A 22108-nucleotide genomic window follows, 5' to 3' on the forward strand; every position below is an offset into this window, starting at 1 on the left:
AGGGGACAAACTGGCAGTAACACTAAGTTCTATTGTTTTGCTGAAGTGGAAATAAACATATTATATCATTTTAAATTAATAACCCAAATATAACTAATTTTAAAAGGCCTAGCTGAGTGAATTAGACAGTTTGAAGGTGGAGGGAATTCAAAGAAGCATTTGTTCATCGCCACCCTGAGCTCTTCTCATTTATTTCATTTTCAGTAGGAATTAAAAAGAAAGTTAAAGCTGATTACGACCTCACTGATAAGTTAAAGCTAATTGTCTGCAATTTTATCCCCCTGGAGCATGGTGCACCCATAGCCAAACCGTGGGAAGAGCTTGAAATGGGTTATTGCTGTTTTCAGAATTACCACCAGGCCAGGACGCTCTCATTCATTCCTTTTAGAATTCAGTCATGCAAAATTGCAGCCATGCTTTCCTGCAGCGTTGATCATATGAAAAAAGCTGCAGGAAAAGACCAGTCTTCCTCAGGTTCCCCATCTTCTTCCCTTCTTCTAACTGCTGCTGTTCCTTCAGACTCTTCCTCTGCTCCTTGCCCTCGTAACTCCACAGTCTCCCGTGGAATTCTCCACCACTGGCTGGAATTCCTCATGAAGGCTGAGCGCTCCCAATTTCTAGAGCTTTCCCAAAGGCTACACTCAGATTTAAGGCCAGTGTATCTACCAGTCTGCTAGTTGTTTATATGTAGGTGTTTTACCAATACCTCAGCCTCAGTATTTCAGCACCGAAGACCTCCCTCCCGCTCCCTAACTCGCTCTTCTTCTCTTTCCCTCTCTCAAGTACCATCATCCATTTAATCATCTAAACCCCTGAAGTGGCATTCTTAATGCTTCTCTTTTCCTTAGTTGATAGTATGAAATGTTCATAAAATTTTATTAGTTTTAAATCCTAAGGATTTTTAAAACTTTGTTCTTTCTTTCCATCCCTTCTGGTATTATCTTAGTTCAGATGCCTGTAATTTCTCCAGATTCTCCTAACTAGCCTCCCTGCCTCTCGCCATTTCTCCTCTTTCTCATACCCCCATCCCGGTTCTTTATCTCCTTTTGCCAAAATAGTCATATCTCACATTAGTCACCCCCCAAAATCCCATTTCCTTCCAGGAGGAAAAAAAAAAAGTCACATCTTCTTAGAAAAGCAAAGTAGACCCCCCGAGTTTTAACTTCTGCTAGTCTGTCAGGCCTTTTGGTCTTTGCCACATGCCGTGTAATGCAGTCACGCCGAGGTCCTTGTACTTCTGCCACGCTTTCCTTATCTCTGGGACTTCGTGTGGGATTCCCTCAGCCTGAATGCCCTTCCCTACATCCTCACTCAGTTAGCTCTCATGGTTTTCAAAATTTGGCCCAGATGTCTCCCACTCTGCAAATCTCAGATCCCCTCCCCTTCCCATCCATTCCCGTCTCACTCGCAGCCTGTGTTGGGTACCCTTCCTAAGTGCTCCAATAACGCACTCTGTTTCCTTTTCTTAGAGCATTTATCAAGCTGGGCTGTAAGTTGTTATTTACCCATTTTTATTGACCATGATACCATAGGTTCCTTGAAGGGTAAAGACTATATGTCTTTATCCCTCCACCCACAGTGCCCAACACAGAAAAATGACAAAATTGGGTAGAACATTGAATCAACAAATTAACAAATAATCAGTAGTCCAGAAGTCAATGCATTCCTGACATCAGCCAATACAAAACTGGTTCCCTTCACTAGTTTTCAAGGGAAAGCCAATCCACAAAAACATGTTGCAATTTTTGACTTGGAATAAAGATTTGTAGGGACATGAAAAGTGGGGAATAATGCGTGGCACTGAAGACAAAGTTAAAACAAATCCAGTGAATGTGTTCTTTTTTTTTTTTTTTTTTTTTTTTTTTTTTTTGTAGCTATTATGTCAAGGGACCAACCAAGGTTTGCTTCTGACCTTTCCCTGTTGTACCTCTCAGCTAGTGTACATGCTCCCTGCCCCACTTCTAGATAATTTCCCTCAGGACCATCCATCTCCTTCCCTTGAGCTGCCTCAGTTCTGCCCATTCATTATGTAGAACAGGTTTTCTGATGCCACCTGAGGCTCAGGCTCAGAGAAGGATGTAGATTCTTCACTTGGAACTTATTAAGACATCTCACCAAAGGTAGTCTTATTCTATCGAAGATTTTTTTGCAGCTGCCAAGATAACAGTGTCTCCATATCATTTTGCAAGTAAGCACTAATGAGTTTTTAGACATTCCAGTTTCTTCTTATAAATCAAATGAATGGGCACAAGTTCATTAACAACATGAACAGAGCTTTCACCAGCTTATATAAATGTAAAACTCAACTTTTATTTAGAACATAAGGCAACCCCAAAATGTTGCTTCATTTTATTTCATTAATGCCTCTGCATCCACAGCTGCATTGACTGATTCAAAATGGAAGCTAAGCCATAGCCTTTGTAGCACCTTGGTGGTTTTTAATACATCCTTCAAGGTGAGAAAGACAAGACTGCAGGACTAAAGCTTTATGCTTTATCTCTTAAATCAACAAATTAATATCATGTTTAAATCAGACCTCTAATCAGTTGAGTCATGGAACAGTTGTTGGCAGAGAGATCCAGGCATAAAACGTATACTATGATTTGTGGATTTGTCCAAGTACCTAACATAGAGTGAACTTTCAGAACAAAATGAACTATTTTCTTTCTTCTTGGGAGTAAATTGTTCTTAGAAAATCATTAAGTCTGAGCTATTTTTAAATCTATTGTGCCTCTTTCAGAATGTTACTCAATAAATTGCATTTGAATGTCCTGAAATTTTTTCCATATAAAATTGTTGACATCTTACCCTTTACTGAGTAACTTACACAGGAGATACAACCAACCAAAAACTATTGATTACGGGGAACCTAATATTGAAATGAGGTTTTAAAAGCTGAAAAAGAGAGTTACAGTGTCTGTTCAGATCATGGCCAGAGGACAATGTACAAGATGGTAGGATTGGTCTTTCTCATTGCTGGGTTCTCCATCAGTGTATCTGTACATCTATGAGAGGACTTGAATGTTTGACCCTGAATTACAGTTGTTTGCGTCTACATTTTTCCTTTTATACAGAGGGTATAAGCTCCTTGTAAGAATGAGCCATGTCTTAGTTACATTCGATTCCATAGAGTACTTAACATAGTAGTTTGCAGGATACATATTTACAATAAATTTATTCATTCAGTATTTATTAGGCATTGTGCTATACATAAAGATACGTTGACTAATAACACAGAGTAGACCCCTGCCCTCATGTAGCTAACTTTGTATTAAAGCAGGAGAAAGAAGTAGACCACACAGTCGTAACATAAAAATAATGATGCTGTCAAAGAAAGATGTTATGATGTTATGAGGAAATAGAAAAGGGCATATGATTGAGAGGAACTAGGTTGGGATCCCTTTAGACTGGGTGAAAGTTATAGTCAGGGAAGGGTGGTTAAACAAGACCTTCCTAAGAAGGTGGTATTTACACAGGTCACTGAGCTAGGAGAATAAAATGCGCAAATGTCATGGTGTCAGAAACAAAAGTGTTCTAGGCAGGGGAATGGAAGTGAAAAAGCTGAGCTGGAAAAGAACTTGAAGCATTCTGATGCTGGAAAGGAGTCTGATGTGGCTGGAGCTTTGTCAATGATGGAGAGAAAGGTGCCAGGTAGACCAGAGCCAGAAAAATGTAGGACCACATATAGGTTATCATAAGGAACTGGGAGTCTACTATATGGATAATTTCAAAAGGGTTGTATATTTTGTGAAGATTATACTGGCTTACATATACTTTATATGCTTTTGTAAAGTTTACAATGAAATAGAGATTTAAAGATTTAAAATATGGACACTAGTTCAGAGGCCATCACAGAAGTTTATGAGCAAGAGATGTAGTTTGGATCAGGAGAGGTGAAGATACACAGCACGTGATGGTAGGTTACACTTACGGGTGAGAGAAGTAAGAGCCTCAAGGGTAATTTGTGTGTGTGTGTTTTGCCTAAGAAAATGAACAGCTGGGTGAGATTGAGAGACAAATAGATTACAGACCAGAAAACCAAGAGTTCTGTTTTGGACATTTGAAGTTTTTGATGTGTAATTATTCATCCAAATGGCAGTAGACAAGCAGAGAGCGGGACGCGTGAGTCTGAAGCTCAGGAGAGAGGTTTAGTATAGAGATATGCATTGGGCAGTGTTCAACGTATAGACAAGGTTTAAAAGAGACTAAATGGGGATTATCTACAAGAGAGTGTTGGAAAAGAAGAGGAGAGGAAAGGGTAAGAGGAAAGAGGCGGGAGATGAGAGAGCCTAGTTCTCCGAGGCACGACGTCGTTTTGATGTCCAGGAAGGGAAGAGAAGCCAGGAAATGAGGCTGGGAGGAGTAGCCAGAGAGGAAGGTTAAGAGGAACCACAGCAGCAAGTGTCCGAGAGGCAGAGGCAAAGTGTGCTTGTCCGTTGAACTTGAGAATTCAGACAAAGGCTAGATTATGATATGATTCCAAGTAAATGGGCATCAAAGTTGAAAATCCCTGGAGAGTCTCCCAGGCCTTGATTGCACTCAGAGTAGCAGTCAAGATAGAGAAATTATCCAGCACTCATCTGACATTCACTCTCTAAAAGCAATTCAAAAAAAAAATAATAATAATTAAAATATTTGAAAAATACATTTATACCCAATTCTGTATTTCACCTCCAAAGCAAATAAATGTTTTTTGCTGCTCACCAGGAGGTTTTTTTTTTTATCAATAGATAAAAATATCATAGTATGTGAGATGATGATGTGACTTTTGATAAGGTGTTTATTTAACCCTAACAGTAAAACTTCATTGTGTTGCTTCTGCCAGGAGTTTGGGTGACACCTCGACATGTTATCATCAATCCTACGACAGTGGAATTATATTGGAGTCCGCCAGAAAAGCCCAATGGTCTCATTTCTCAGTATCAGTTGAGTCGTAACGGAACCTTGGTTTTCCTGGGTGGCAGTGAGGAGCAGAATTTCACGGATAAAAACCTGGAGTCCAACAGCAGGTGAACTAAAAGAAAACTTACCAGTCATACAGTGAGAATTTTTAGATTTTTCAGGGTTGAGAAAGAGTCCATCTCCAACTGAAACAATATTAATTGGTTATTTAATCTCATTTATTAGTCATTTCATAGATGATGAGATCACTTAAAGATGCTGAAGACCCAAGTGCTAGCTCATTATATAGTCTTCAGAAGACAAGAAATTCCTTAGAAATGTAAATAAATAATCTATCTGACATGAGAATGTTTAAGTATATAAAATACATAAAGCATTACAGTTTTTGAATTATCAAACTATCTTCAAAAGCATGGATCCCTAAATCAGCAAGAAAAGAGATTTAAAGAGGTTTGTTTTACATCAATGACCTTTTCTTCTGTTACTATGTTTTCTCTGCTTGCTACACTATATAGAGACATGAGTGGTTTAAGGGGAAAAAGTTCCACATATTTGCAATTCATTCCCATTCATTACTCAGCAGAGATAAAATATATCTTAGATCAACAGATGTTTTATTGCAGAGAGTAGAGATCAATTTAGTTTTATTGTAGAGAGTAGCAGATCAATTTAGAAACATCTTTCTCTAAACATATTTCCCTGAACTCTAACCCATTTAAAAACGGAGACGATTAATTTGAATCTTCCACAAGCCACCAGCACACTTCAAGACTTTTCTGAAATCTTGAAGAAAAGCAATGAATTATTCGAGGGTTAAAAATAAAATGGGAGAGGGGCAGAAATAGTGATGGCCTGGTGAGAATGTTCCCTGTACTAGAAAAACTACAGGTCTATGGTAAATTTCTGGACAAGGAGCAAAGAATTTGCAACTTGTCACAAATTTAGGACCAAGCAATAGGGGGAAAAGCCATCAATCATTGGTCACTTCTCCTGTGCATTGCCTTAGCACAATTCTGTCTTCTTTTTAATTTGTTATTTTGTATTTTTATTTTTATTTATTTTTCATTGAAGTATAGTCAATTTACAATGTTGTGTTAGTTTCTGGTGTACAGCATAGTGGTTCAATTATATATAGAGAGAGAAATATATTTTTCCTTTTCATATTCTTTTTCATTATAGACTATTACAAGGTATTGACTATAGTTCCCTGTGTTATTTTTTTGATATAGATACATTTATAAGTTGGAAGCCACAACTGGAGGTGGCAGCAGTGCTAGTGATGGGTACATTGTTCATACACCTACGTGGACTCCAGAAGAAATCCAGCCTCCATATAATGTCACAGCAGTTGGGCCTTATTCCATATTTGTAGCTTGGACCCCACCAGGTAAAGAAAGAAAACCTGTGTGTGTGTGTGTGTCTGTGTGTGTGTGTGTGTGTGTGTGTGTGTGTGTGTGTGTGTGTGTGTCTGTAAAATATTTTAGAGGAAATTAATTGAATATAAGGATGGAAATGTGAATTTAGTAAATCAGAGAGACATAATCTGTCTCCTAGATAAATATAAACAGAATAAACCAAACCACATTTATGTACAGCCTTATGGACACATACAGATGTAGGTGTTTAGACAAAGATATATAGATACATAGATACATACTTTTCTATCAAAGCAATACTTTCTTCCAAGCACCTGAGCCTAAAATCTCTCTTCTTATTCGTATACATCCAAGGTAAGTCACAGAAGTCTGAGTTACCTTGAACATTCATTTCTAGATTGAATCGTTGGCATTGCACTACATGGTGTGACTTTTGATGAGGTATCAACAAGATTCCCTAGACTGAATCTTTGACATTGTATTACAGCAGTGAGTGGGGAGTTGAGAAAGATAATTGACCACTCCACCCGTGTGCCTTGAGTTGTGACCAGTATAGTAGCTGAGTTTTGCCTAAGTTGTATCACCTCCATCAAACCATTCAGTCACTAATGGGTGGCTTTTGTGGCTTAGTGAATTTTTAAACTTTGAAAATAATAATCATTCTTAGGTAAAATTCTGATTGCAGTAACACTGTGGATTAAGAATTAGAGTAAAGTTTGCATGCTCTGTCTTTTAACCTAAGGAAGTAGGAAGGTTTTGTTCAACAAAATTGAAAACTGATTAAGGTTGTTAAATTGCACTCCAAAGGTATATGATTTTATTCTTAATATCTAGTCTTAACATGGCATTGAAACATGAAATTAAAACAAACCCCTGATGCCCCCATAAGAATAAATTTAGCCACATTTTGACATGGAATTGAAAATAATTAGGTAATAGCCATTTTGGCTTTCAAAGATCCATTCCACAAAATAAATAACAAAGACTTATTATTCATTGAATTGAACACTTATGTCAGTCAAAACTGGTAGTATAATCATAAAGATAACATAAAGGCCAAATGTATAAAACTTAAATTCTCATGAACCAACATCTTTCTGATGTCATAATCTAAGACAAAGGTGTCTTTTTGGTCAAATTCACAGGAGAAAAATCTCTCAAGAGCTTTATAAGCAAAGAAAAACTTAAGTTGCTCTATGATATTAAATATAAATGATTCTACCCACCTTTGTCTTAAAATGAATATGAAATAATATTAAATTAAACAAAATGTGAAGAATAATCAGTAGTGCCAGAATATGTCATAAACAGCTATAAGTCTTGCCTCAGTTTTAGAAGCATAGATATTCTTGGACTCTGCTCTTAATTTCAGTGGAGGAAAACACAAATCTCCTGCTGCGGAAAATACACAAACTTACATATCCTTTCGTGGAATTGATTTCTACCTTCATGGAATAGAATTGCTATCTTGCAACCTTTTAGCATATTTCTCCTTGGCATTTTTATAGTGCTGTGGTGTTTTTACACCACAAAGCAAAATGAGGCAGAATGGAGCCAGCCTGAGACCAGATTCAGCCTGTTGGCTGGACACTTCTCAGATTCAGTCCCAAATCTTCCACCATCCAGATTCTCAAAGAACAGTAAAGGCAGTTGGTCCAGGGTGATAAGCAATGTTGATGATTTCCTAGCCAAGTGACCAGGAAGTTCCATGGCTTATCAAATTACCTGTCATTTTCACATTATTACACATATAAATTGCCATTGCTACTCTGAAGGCTTCACACCTGATAAGGATTTGAAAACATCCTTCTTTTAAGACAACCAAAATAAGATGAATGAGAAAACCAGGCCCACTGATGCCACCTATTAGCTGACATTAAATAAGTCAATGTTTCTGAATCTCAGTTATCCCCTTCTGTAAAATGGGCATAATGCCAGTACCTACATATAAGGGTTGTTGTAAAGATTAAATGAGATAATTTGTATTATTATATAATCAGCATACATTGCCTGGTCTGTATAATATTCTCTAGATAGTGGTTATTTTCAGATAACTATTTTTACCTTTAATTATTCATTTTAAAAATGTATTTGCTCCAACATTTGCTAGGTCCCAAGGCCCCCACTTTCAAAATGATAAAACTGCATATGTTAGGATTAAGTTTATAAATTTTTAAGACTTCTTTCAAATTTCCCAGAATTGTGTCATTTTTTCCTTTGAGTTCAGCATCATATTTTCATATTCAATGTATGTTTTTATTTAGAAAAAAATCATAGTGAAATAAGCGTAAGTTTTGCTCTTTTAATGTAACCTTAACTCTTGTCTACCTCAGGCTTTGTAGAAATTGTTCATTCTAGTCCAGCCTAAAGGATATTGTAGAAGTGCTTCACACACTAACTCTGACCATGTAACCAATGGTTAATAAATCTATAATATCCAGACCTGTCAATCTTTTAGTTTCAGATGCACAAAATCCATTACAGAAACCCTGTAATATATGGAAAGATTAAAATCTTAAATGAAACTTTTTTCCTGGTGCCTAGAAGGATTTTGAAGTCAGTAAACAGGCAGGTGATTTTGACTTGTGTATAATCTACAGTTGATTTTATTGGAAAGTACCTCATGCTGTGTTTTGATTTGGATAATAAAAACATTTTTCTGCTCCTGACTAGTCACAAATATGTATTTTAAACTAGAAGAAAACAAACTTGCTGTAACTGGAGGTTGTTTATTTGCTCACAGTCAAGAGCTTTCTAGGTGTTGCTTATCCTGCCCTGACATCACAAAATGATTACATCACACAGAAAGCTGAAAAATTGTCAAAAAACAGTATGGACTGTAATTCCCCAACCTGAGTGAACATTAGAATCAGCTAGAAAGCTTATGCAAAGACAGATTCTCAGCCCCAAGTTTACAGAATAAGAATGTCCTGGGATGGAGTCAAGTTCCCCAGGTGACTTTGATGAGCTCTGAGTTTAGTAACCACGTCCCCCCCATGCCAAGCAAACGTGGTCGGTTACAATAAATCTCTGAAAACGTGAATCAAACCGGTTCCCTGGAATGTCCAAAGCCAAAGTAGTGGTCAGATGAACTGATTTTTTTCACATGTATTCTGTCCTGTGGTCAGTACGGACAGAGTGACCTTACATAGGTAAGTTGCTGGGAGAAAAAAATCCATGTGGTTGCTTGGCAACAGGAAATGACCTAGACAATTAAATGAGCTTTCAGTTTACACGTTCTTATTTCAATGCTAGCTATACATTGTCTTATTACATGTTTCTAAATCCTATTAGTAAAAGGGCTGAGGTCCAGAGAATATATGAGACTATTCAGGGGAAGAGAAATTGTAATACTGATGGCAAATATCATATATATGCATTAATATTACTTGCTTATATTTGCCATTTGTTAAATTCCTAGTATATGCCTAATGCTTTGATAAGCACTTTCCCTGCCTTACCTCAGTTAATTCTCATGCAAAGCCTGGCAGACAAGTAGTATCATGATCAAAATATTAAGATGAGAAACTTGAATCTCAAAGATGTAATATGATGTACTCCAAGTCACACAGCAGAGGCAGAATTCAAATTCAGATCTGCTCTCTATGACTGCCTTATGGGAGCAGTTCCTTCCTATCTTTGACTTAACTCTTAAATCCAAATCATTCCCATTTGTGGTCCAAAGTCCTTCAGATTTATGGTATAGCACCTGGATGTTTTGAAATAGTACCCCAGAGGGCCGAGAAGCAGAGCTAGGTGTTGGAGAAAACCAAATGATTCGAGGAGAAAAATGTTTCTTGCAGAATTAATTGTGAAAAATGGTGAGCCTTGGAAGAGAAGATCTCCATCTGGCAATAGTTATCTCCCACACCGTGAAGAAACTAGTCACCAGAAGCCTTACCTACCTGTCCAGAAGTGCAGAAGGAATAGACATGACTTAGCAAAACATGGTTCCAGGTCTAGAAAGATTTTAATTAGGTGGGAGAGGGAAAGAGTCGTTTCTCAATTAACTACAAAGCGGTTATTCACAGATTGTTTTAATGCCTTGGTAGACATTCTCTTAACCTCCCAGGTAAATCCTGGTTCACTTTATCTCATTATTATTTAATCAATAGTAGTCGTAAGATTATCAAAAGACTCCAAACTCTAGAAAATCAATCCACTCTTTTGTATATTATTTGTACCATCAAATCAGATGGTATACAAACAGCATATCCTTATAAAATGTTTGCTAAATTGAAATGAAGAAACAAAATGTTGAGTAAGGTTCTAAAATTTGCCATTTAGGCAAATATAAATAAATTTTAGATGTTCTGCTGTTTAAAATTATTCAAACACTTGATTTCGTATAGAAACCCACATTCAGTGGGCACTGTCTATATGCTGGCCATTCTTATTTGAATCTATAGACAAAATAAACCAGATTAGTGTATTCCTAAACATTTCTTCTCACCTTTTGCCAGCTCTGAACTTTGGGTCACAATGTACACATTCGTATTAAAAAGAAAAATGGATATATGTGACCTCAGTAGGTGAAAAAATTGTAGAAAATGAAGAAGCAAATGTTTCATGGGACATGAATCGTTTACTTAGATTAAGAATGGAGCTAGGTATCCCTGCGCTTTCAGAGTCCAAACATTCAACATTATTTAAACTTTGAAGGTAGTAAAGGGATGGTCTGATTTATCAAGGTGATGACTATATTTTGAACTATCCTAGCCCTCAATCATGTTCTAATTAACAATGTCGTTAGATTGAACACCCGCTTTTTCACACTAAGGATGGTGAGTTATCTAGGCTTAATGCATAATCTTGAAATGCTGGTGCTTTTCCTTTCACATTTATCTCTTAGTCCATTAAAGAAAAGAATTGGCAACAGTTCTTCTACTGAGAAATCATTTAAATTAATATTGCTTAGGAATAGAAATGATTTTTATTAATCAAGTTTTGATTAAAGGGTAGCTAGGCACGATATGGCCTGTCGGTAGACATGAGGCGTCTTGGCGGTCACTGAGCTCATCAGCTGAAGTGTATTAGATCCGATGCTATTCATTTAAAGTCAGAATTGGCATTAAGCTTTCTAAGACATTCATGTTGCATTAATTGGGATGATTCAACATTGGCAATTGTTTCAGGTTTCTTTTAAGTGCAATAACCAAGTGACAAGTAGTGGTGAGTTTCAGAAGAAAATGTAAAACTCATTTCAATGATTTGTGGCTTACTTTACATATGAATCCATTAATCTTTTTTCAGTTTTATTGAAGTATAATTGACAAATAAAATGGTAATGTATTTAAAGTGTATAACATGATAATTTGATGTACGTATACATTGTGAAAGGAGGCCCACCGTTGATTTAATTAACACATTCATTATCTTAATGTATTTCTTCTTTTTTTCTTTTTTTTCTTTACCCCTTGGTGAGAAACCCAGTTCTACTCTCTTAGCAAATTGCAGTTACACAACACATTGTCAACTGTAGTCACCAGTTTACACAATAGATCCTCAGACCTTATGCATCTTGTAACTGAAAGTTTCCACCCTTTTACCAACCTCTTCCTGTTTCCCCCAATCTCTCAGCTTCTAGCAGCCACCATTTACTCTGTTTCTACAAGTTCAACTTTTTTTTTTAATGATTCCACATATAAGTGATACCATTCAGTATTTGTTTTATATATATATATATATAAATATTTATATATATATATATATATATATATATATATATATATATATATATATATATATATATATATATATATATATCACATTTTCTTTATCCATTCAGCCGTTAATGGACAGACAGGTTGTTTCCATACCTTGGCTATTGTGAATAATGCTGCAGTGAACATGGGAGTGCAGCTGTCTCTTTGAGATAATGATTTTATTTCCTTTGGATATATATCCTGAAGTAGAATTGCTGAATCAGATAGGAATTCTGTTTTTAATTTTTTGAGGAATCTCCATGCCATTTTCCATAGTTCCTGTACCAGTACACATTCCCACCAGCAGTGCACAGGGATTCCTTTTTCTCTACATCTTTGCTAGCATTTGTTATCTTTTAACTTTTTTATAATAGAGATCCTATCCGACCTGGAATAATATCTCACTGTGGTTTTGACTTGCATTTACCTGATAATTATTGACGGTGAGCACATTTTCATGTTATCTGTTGGCCATTTGTGTGTCTTCTTTGGAAAAATGTCTGTTGAGGTCCTTTGTCCATTTAAAAAAATTTATTTTTGCTATTGAGTTGTATGGGTTCCTTACATACTTTGGATATTTAATCCCTTATCAGATACGTGGTTTATAAATATTTTCTCCCATTCCATAGGTTGTCTTTTCATTCTACTGATGGTTTCCTTTGCTATGGGGAAGCTTTTTAGTTTGATGTAATCCCATATGTTTATTTTTGCTTTTGTTGCCTTTGCTTTTGGCGTTTAATACATTTATATCACCTTTTTGAGCTCTAATACACGCTAGGCATTTTTCCAAGAGATTAACACATATCTCATTTAATATTCATAACAACTTGTAGTACGTTCAGTGTTCTTCCTATTTGGCTAATGAGAAAAGGCATTTTCGACATTACAAGCTTTTTTCTCTAGGTGTCACACAGAGACCACATCACATAGAAGTCTGAGCCAACCTATAGTGAGTCTGATTCCAAATTCTATGATCAAAATCACTATAGTATATTTTTTCTATTTTTCTATTTTTCTGCCTAAACAGTGCGGAAAGCAAATGGCTTTTTTCTGTTTTACTATGATCCAGTTCAAAAGCTAAAAAAAAAAAAAAATTGCCATACATACAGCAAACATAAATGAGGACAAATTAATTCAAGGACAGTTCATCCAGTAACCTAGTAGGGTCATTTTATTTGCCACTTAAAATTTCATAGGATGTAGTTCATTTACATTTGGGTAGATTGAGTCACCTTTTCATTTTGACAAACATGGAAATGTTTACTGAACCCCTCTCAGGGGAAAGACACTATACTCGACATTTTGAGAGTTAAAAAGAAGAATGAATGAGACAGTGTCCCTCTTGTCAAGAACCATACCTTATTCTTGGGTAGAAAAGGCATAAAATGATGACTATTATACAAACTATGTAAAATGTCCATACAATTGGCATGGATGCATATTTAAGAGGGTCCTTTTTCACGTCCATGGTCCCCAAAGGTCATAACCAAGACACCACTATCTGTACAAAGGAGAATTCAGGCTAATTGTTTAAAAGCATTATGTTAAGCACAACCTGTGTTTTGAAGCCAATGTGGCTATCAAACCGAATTAATCGCTTTCCTCTTAGAATTGTTCTTGCCCCAGCTCTGAAAAAAAGATTTTTAAAAAGGATTATTTGATTGACTTCTCCCGTTGTAAAGTATGCACCTGCTGTGAAATGAAGCCACGGAGAGAAAAAAAAAAGTTGAATAATTTAACTTTTTTATTTGTAAAGATAATCAGGGTTTTTCTGATTACATCTTAACTTCATAAATGTTAAATAACCTACCAGCATCTAGTTGTTGTAAATTATGAAAAGGAGCCTTGCAAGGAATATTAACCAACAAACTCCTTGTTCTTTAGTGAACAAGAAAATGTGTTATGACGGCTTGTCTTTGTGCGACTGGTAACTTTGACACCAAATAACAAAACTGCCATTTGCACTTAGGGTAAATTGGTTCACATGAGCCTCCGCTGCTCCTCTCACTCTGACATAAATTTATGAACTCGGGAACTAACCAAGTCGTGTGGCTTGCCGGCTGACTTTAACAAATATGCCCATTTCATTTCATTCAGTCATCAGAATGCCAGGGGGCTGGGTCGCTTCAGACTCACCGCAGATGGTCGAGGGCTTGCAGGAAGAAAGGAGACTTTCATGTCACTGTCCTGTAAATCATGACAGTGGAGGGGACCCTCTTTCCTAAATGCATGTCAGCGTTTGACATGTTCACAGCTTCAAGGAGCATTTGCTGTTTCAACACCTCATAGGTGTGTGTAAAGGACATTTATTTCCAATTAACCAAGACGTGAAAAATGCATTTTCCGGGTTCATGCTTTGACCAGCTGAGATCAAGACTATGTCCATATTTGAAACGTGATGGAAGCGCAGTTTTGTTCCCTGACCTCCTGGGAGTCCTGTCCTTTTTAAGGAGTCCTTTTTAAGCAGAGGAGTTACTGGAAGCAGACCAGTAGATACAGACTAAAGGCGCAGTATAATAAGGTGCAACCTCAGACAAATTGAAGGAGCGATTGCTCTAAATCATTACTAAGGTGAAGAATAGAATCTCTTCACAGGAATAGAACTTATCATATCCAAGTATATGTAAAAAATAAATCTAGATAACAAAATATTGTTATAAAGATATTTACTTGATTCAATATCGCATTAATTTGTAATTGGAATAACAGCTTTATACAAAAGATGGGTTCAGAAGTGTTTGAGAGCCATGAAGACAGTGTTATAGTTGTGCAGGTTTTTTTCCCATTTTGTTCCATTTCTTTCTTTCTTTCTTTCTTTCTTTCTTTCTTTCTTTCTTTCTTTCTTTCTTTCTTTCTTTCTTTTTTTTTGTAGAGGCGCCTGTCATTTACTCGGCACTTTCTGTATTGCAGTGATGTACTAAAATGCTGTACACGCATTTTTAAATTTAATTCTTTCAGCTCTTTATGAGGTGGATATTAGCATCATCATTTTATAGACAAAGAGACTGGCATTCATAAAGGTTGAGTAATTTATCAGAAACAAATGAAGGCATAAAAAAGGGGTTTGATCTGACTCCATTCTGTGGTTTGTCTAGTTCAACAAGAATGATGGCGTGTTTTTCAAATCTGTTTGTCAAACTTTCCCGTAAGATCTACCGTAGGGACAGAGGAGAGTGAACATATAATCCCAGGAGATTTAGATTTAGGAAAAAACCTAAAGCAATCACCATAAACTTGTGATTTTTTTTTAAGGTCTTGCTTTTTTATCTTAAAAATTCATGCTAGTTTGGCATTGAACTTTAATATGTCTGTCTCTGTAAAAAAGTAATGTATAATTTATCCTGCAGGGGTACATTTTCTACTAATCTCTTTAGGTAAAGCATGTTATGTTGTTATATTGCAGGATATTCAATCAATCTGAAGAAAGCCGACCCCAGTACCAGGCTCAATGTCCAGGCAATTCTTGCTCTCTGTATTTTGTCATAAATATGTGTGTGCAAACAGCAAACTTTTCCCCCCACTGCTTTGCAGGCTATGTCAGGGTAACAATAGGGAGAAATGCTCCAAATCTGAGGTGGGATGCTGTGACATTCCATGATATTCTGGGTGGATATTTCCATAAGTATATCTTCCTGCTGAAAGGTCAGATTGCATATTGAGAGGGTCCCTGATTCACTCTTCAATCTCTTTTACTACCTTGAGCAATACTCCCCAAAGAACATCTTTAGTGAAAGAAAAAAAAAAAAAGCCTGATTACATTGCTCTTTATTTTACCTCTAATTCAGCACTTAAGTTTTCCTCGCCCATTAATGAACCCAGAGTCTCAAGTGTTTCCTCTAAGCAACTCCCTTCATCCAACTCTCAAATTTCATTTGAATTATAAAGCAGTCTTGTTGGGAGCCATAAAAACGGCTCCAGTTTTGTCTTGCAGTTGAGAATTAGACTGTGAAGAATATCTTCTCAGTAAGCTCATTATATGTACTCATTACACCATTAAAGATCTTTGTTGTGATATCTCTCTTTCTTCATGGAAAAAAAAAATAATGCCGAATTGTCTTATTACCTGAGACTGAGCAGAAACATCATGGTCCCAGCCAACTTTTCATCCCGTGTCTGGGGAAGAGTACACAGGATACGTTCATTTTAAAGCAATAGTGAGAGATGGAAATTAAATTGGGTTTTGACTGCATCACAAATGGTATTTGCACTTGTTCAACACGCTGGTTCTGTCTGCATAAACTTTTTCTGCTGGTGTAGAGTTACTTCGCTCTGCAGTGACTACAGAGTTCAAACAGCTGGCCAGTGAAATTTCTCATCCCTCATTACACATATGATTTTCTAGTCTTGTGCTTTTTAGGAAGAAAAAGTTATTCACCATTTTTGTGAACAAGAAGTAGTGGGATTCTGTTGGTTTGCCCTTGCTCGGCAGGGGAGGTGTGTGTGTCACAGATTTTACGAGGCCAGCTGGTGTTGGGAAACAGGGACATGTTTGTCCTTGCCTCTGAAAACACTCTGACACAAGTTCACAAATGGCTAGGACATTTGGGAACAATCAAACAATTGATTGTTTGGGAAACCCACCCTTCAGAACTTTAAATATTCACCTACAATTTTGTTCCATCAGTGGTAATTCTGATTCCTCCATCACTTCTCCCCCTGAATCTAACCTACCTGCAAGACCTGTTCTACCTGTCTGTCCATGTTTTCTCAAAATTAGCCTTTCACTTTTCCCCACAGTTGTCCTCATCCGCGCCTTTATTATCAAAAGATAGCGTAAGTATAGAGGGGTAAGCTTTGGTATCTAATGGGCCTGAGTTCAAGTCTGGCTGCTCCATCCAATTCACATGATATCTGGAACCTGTTTCTCCTCCAGGCCTTAGTTTTCTCATTTTAGAAAAACGTAATAACATTTACCTTTCAATGTGGTCATGTGGCTTCTTTATTCAGTAGTTGAGCTACTACTCTGCGCTAAAATCTAAGCATTGGACCTACCTTATTATTGTTTTGAGGAAAACGAAGTCCCCAAATGTATGAAGTTGACATTCTAGTGATTTTTTTTTCCAGGTTTAATATGTAGAATTATTACAGTCCAACTGCACACACACTTTATATTGCATGTAAATACATATACACAGTACATGGCATGTTTTTTTAGTTTTCATATATGTACTAGTTATTGTTTCTAAGAACAGATTAGATCTTTAGCTTTTTAAACTTGCATGGTTATCAGAGGAATAAATCCAACTACAAAATAAGAATCAACAGAATGCGGGAATCCAGTCATAAAGGACAGTAAGATGTGCTTACACGTATTCAAGAAATCAAAACAATAATTAGTTCATTTGTGTCATTATTATTGTTATAATTTTTTAGATTCTTCATATAAATGATGTCATATGGCATTTTTCTTTCTCTTTCTGGCGACATTCTAGTGATAATAAATGTGGTAATGGGTACTGCCTGGCATAAAACAGGGATGCAGTAAAATATTGTTCCTGTTTCTGTTATTGCTGCAACCATGCAATGACTTTCAAACTGGTGTCCCTACCTCCTGGCTCTCCCGTTTTCAATCCACTGCTCACCTGCCATCAGTGTTATCTTCCTAAAATACAGGTTAGATCATGTTAGCATCTTCAGAGTCTCATGTTGCTGATTATACATAAAACCCAAACTTCCTGAAGAAATCATTGATAAAACTTAGTGGTCACTTGAGCTTGAGAATAAAGACATCAGAGTCTTTTCTCAGAGTCTACTCTAAGGATCTAACTTTAGGGCCTCCAGCGTAGGGCAATGGAGAGGAAATCCAAGAACAGATTTGGGAATAGAAAAGTGTAATTCTTTTTTGGACCTGTTGAGATTGAGGTCTCTGTGAAGCAGGCAGTTCAAAATAGAAATCTGAGCTGCAGGAGAGATATAAAGCCAGAGATAAAAATTTAGGAAATCGATGATAGAATTAACAGTCAGTTAAGCTATGAGGACAAAAGCAATAGTTTAATTAGGATGCTGTAAACTTAAAATTAAAATTCTCATTCTGGGTTGCCAAATTCAGCACAATCTAGCACCTTTCCAAAGGAAATAATTGATCAGTCCTCCCGACGATGATCAGTGTTTCCTTCAGAAACTGCTTATTTTCATCAATCCTACACGAAATCCTGAACATTTCTCGTTGGTACTAGCTCTTCTGCCCCTCACCCATTGGAGCTGTGTCTACAAAAAGCACAACCACGTTTCATTCTTTAGATCTTCTCTCTCATGGCTTACTGAGTCCTGTGCTGTAGATTTCACTGTTTCTGTAGCAAAGAAACTTACTTAATTACTACAAAGGTAAGTGACTAAGCCCATATATGTTAGAAGTTATCAGATCAATGAGAAACTTTAGTGGGAAACTTCATTTTATTGTTCATTCAAGGTGCACATCCTCTCCTTTAAAATGTGTGCATGTTGTTCATGACCAAACGAGACTTACGGGCATTTAATTCTATGACTAGATTGTGAAGAGGCTGAAATGACAAGACCTTCTTTCTTTAGGAAGCATTGTGAAAAATGACAAGTTTTTGAACCCAAATTTTATATATATTTGGGCCAATAAGTCTCGCTGACAGAGGGGACTGTCCTGACTTAATAATTAATGCACTGGGAATTCTCTAGGTAGATTGTGATTTGGATACTTTACGGGCTGTTATGTCAAGGATCCGTGTCAGACTAGATGCATACACAATGCCTACAGAAAAATTATTGTCACAAGCAAAACTCATAGGTTTTTTATGTACTTTAAGAGTAAGTAAGCCTAGGGAAAATATATGGCACCATTTCTAATTGCCTTGTATTTTTTAAGCAGTGAAACATGCCTTCATTTTTATTTGCCCATAGAGTGTATCTTTGAATAGAATTATTATACTTCATTTGTTTTTTAAAATGGGTGACACGCATTTCTTACTTTAGGAATAGGCATTCTCACCTTTTCCAACTTAGTTTTCATGCAATTATTGATTACTCTATTAGGAAAAAGATACCATTAAGTTTAAATATACGTTGTTCTTAAAAGATAAGCATTTGTTGACCATTTGCTGAGAAAACGTACATACATATTTTTATTCTCTCTCTTTAAAGGGATCCTCATCCCCCAAATGCCTGTGGAGTACAATGTCTTACTCGATGCTGGAAGTGTAGCGCCTCTGACCTCCTCTGTTGGTCATCATCTATCTGTCCTTGTGGAAAATTTGGCTCCATTCACACAGTATGAGATAAGGATACAAGCATGTCAAAATGGTGAGGGTCTTTCAGACACTTGTCCTGGGTTTTTATAGAAAAGTATTTTATTTAAAAAAAAATTCATTAAAAAGGACTAGATTCTCAGTTCAAATATGGAAACTAACATTTCATTTCTTACATGTACTGGACTGTTTACCCAGAGAAATCAGAGCCTGGCATTGAGTGAAGCATTATGCATTTCTGCACATTAAATCATGAATATTTAAATATATTAAAATGGTGGTTTTGCAAAGTCTTGTTTTATAAGGCCCTTTAAAAGAAAAACACCGAGATCACGTAAAGGAATCATTGGTAATATAAAACAAAATAGGTATTACAAAACTCTCATAGAAGAGGGACTCACCTTGGTTCTAATTCAGTTTTATTCAGACAGAGGAGTGGTAAGGGAGACATTATTTAGAAGGTGAAGTTACACGCAAATAAATCTTATGTATTTTGCAGTGCTTTTCTGATACATATCGCGTGTACATAAACTGTCTCCTTGAGTTCCGTGGCTTAGGCTGATGGTCAGTGAAATTGTCATCTATCTGTGTGGTCTTAAGGAAGAGCCCCTCTCACTTCCTTCATCCCTCCAACTGTCATATAACACCCAGCCGCTAAGAGAGATGTGACTCCCATTGGTGTGCACAACACGTGGCTTCACCTTCAATCAGAGACATTTACCAGTCTTATCCCCAGCACGTAACTGTAACTCCTGTCCTTAGGAACTTCTGTTTTCAAATTAGCACTATTTCCTATAGAGTTGATTAGGACTAGGGGTCTGCAATTTTGCTATGCTAAATCTCCGAAATCGAGAGTCAGTTTGCTCACTTTTCTCTACAAACCAGACCAAGAGATTTTGTTTTGAAGGTTGCTTTCCGTGATCCAGTCTTCAGCGAATCCACATGGAAATAGCTTTAAACTAAGGTTTTCTTTATTTAAATGCAAAATCAACTCCTGCATCTCTATTTCCCTAAGGGTATGCTATCAAGATACAGTATCCCTCAGATTCACTGTTTGCTTGGTGTGTGTTGAGAGAACAATCATTATTTTTAAATATTAGCAAAAATAAGACAGCATTAAGAGCATGCAAGACGTGCGGGTCACACAGATGCTTATGAAATTGAAGCACATTATCACTCTCCGGCTGGAATAACTGCAGTCAGCCAGCGGAACCTCAGTTCAGACAAGCCCAAGCGTCATTGTCTGTGCCTGTAAAAATATGTGGCTAATTAATGGATTTTCCAAAAATGATCCCTTGTTTAAGTATTCAAATCCTGTAGTGATTTATAATACTAGTCTGAAATATGTGCACAAGCATATAATCAAAACTTCAGATAAAATGATTTTCATGATGTCCTTAACCTATATACACGTAGACAAATTACTAAAGGTCTTGTTTCCCTTTTTTTTTTTTTTTTTTCAAGGAGGTTGTGGAGTTAGCAGTAGGATGTTTGTCACCACATCTGAAGCAGCCCCCATGGATCTAAATTCCCCAATTCTTAAGCCACTGGGGTCAGCTTGCATTGAAGTTAAGTGGACGCCACCTAAAAAGCCAAATGGAGTCATCATCAACTACTTTATTCACAGGTAACAGTGATTTAGTTCTATTATTGTCAATTGTTTAAGAATGTGTACTATTCAGAAGTGTAGAATCAAACACATTTTCTATTTCCACAAGGGAGTGGATGGGAACTCATGCTTTTTGGAACACCTACTGGAAACTAAAATTGGTACTGGAAACTTACACATTATCCAAGGGAAAATGCTGCAACTGCCATTTTTGTCTGAGCCCTCTTTAAGAGACAAGACCTCACAGCCTCATAAGCTCTGCCTTTGATGGAGCAGTACAGCTGTCCTTGGACGCTCACTGACCAAGAGAACATAGTCATTCCACAGGAGGAACCAGGTCTGGGACAAGAACTCTGATTATTTCCCATCACCTAGTATGTGGAGCTTGAAAAGGCTTTTGCTCATCCTCAAAAGACGGCACTTTTTTCATGTGCAGAGAGAAGGGTCACTCTGCAGCTCCCCCTTCTGTTTCGAGGTTTCCACTCCGCTGGAAACGATGTGCAGAATTTGTTAAGTGTATCCACCTAAAATGAAGAAAAGAGGGAAAGAGGGTGGGGAGGAGAAGGAGAAAGTGAGGAGACTGAGAGTGAGGTGGAGGTGAGGAAGTGGGGGGAGAGGGAGGAGGAAGAGACAGCAGGAAAGGAGAAAGGAAAACAAAAACAGGGAAGGGACCAGAGGACCTGTCGGCTGAGAGCTTACCCTCTGTCTTAGTCCATTCAGGCTGCTATAACCAAAATACCATAAACTGGGGTGGCTTGTAAACAACACACATTTATTTCCCACAGTTCTGGAGGCTGGGAGGCCCAAGATCAAGGCGCAGTTACTGTCTGGTGAGGCCCACTTCCTGGTTCAGAGATATCCCTTCTCTCACTGTGTCCTCACCTGGCAGAAGGGGCCGGGGGCCCTGTGGGGCCTCTTTTATAAGGGCACTAATCCCATTCATGAGGGCTCCACCCTCATGACCTAGTCACCTCTGGAAGGCCCCATTTACTGACACCAACACCTTGGAGGTCAGGATTTCAACATATGAATTTGAAGGGAACACAACCATTCAGATGGTAGCACTGAGATGACAGAAAAGGTATTTTCTAAGACAGAGACTGGCAGACATAAAGGATTTGCAGATGAGAAGCCCACTCCAAAAGCCCTGTATTTGCATCAGACACACAGAGTCCAACACATTTTTCTCAGATCCTTGCCCCACTTCAGCATCCTCTGTTAGTCCATCCAGCAGCCTCACGCCTTCCCTTGCTTGATCCTCCACCCAGCGGCATCGTTTGAAACTTAGTTTAGTCTCCTTTT

General features: G+C 37.3%; 1 protein-coding gene across 1 annotated transcript in view; it reads left to right on the forward strand.

Moving 5' to 3' along the window:
- Nucleotides 1–22108, forward strand: part of USH2A (usherin) — a 640561-nt gene that overhangs the window by 528148 nt on the left and 90305 nt on the right. The window contains exons 56-59 of the mRNA XM_032466772.1: nucleotides 4826–5009; nucleotides 6132–6289; nucleotides 19094–19252; nucleotides 20662–20824. Of these exons, the coding sequence (XP_032322663.1) occupies nucleotides 4826–5009; nucleotides 6132–6289; nucleotides 19094–19252; nucleotides 20662–20824 (664 nt within the window). The remainder of the gene's footprint in view (nucleotides 1–4825; nucleotides 5010–6131; nucleotides 6290–19093; nucleotides 19253–20661; nucleotides 20825–22108) is intronic.

The sequence above is a fragment of the Camelus ferus genome, chromosome 23 (assembly GCF_009834535.1).
Source record: "Camelus ferus isolate YT-003-E chromosome 23, BCGSAC_Cfer_1.0, whole genome shotgun sequence".
Classification (NCBI taxonomy): domain Eukaryota; kingdom Metazoa; phylum Chordata; class Mammalia; order Artiodactyla; family Camelidae; genus Camelus; species Camelus ferus.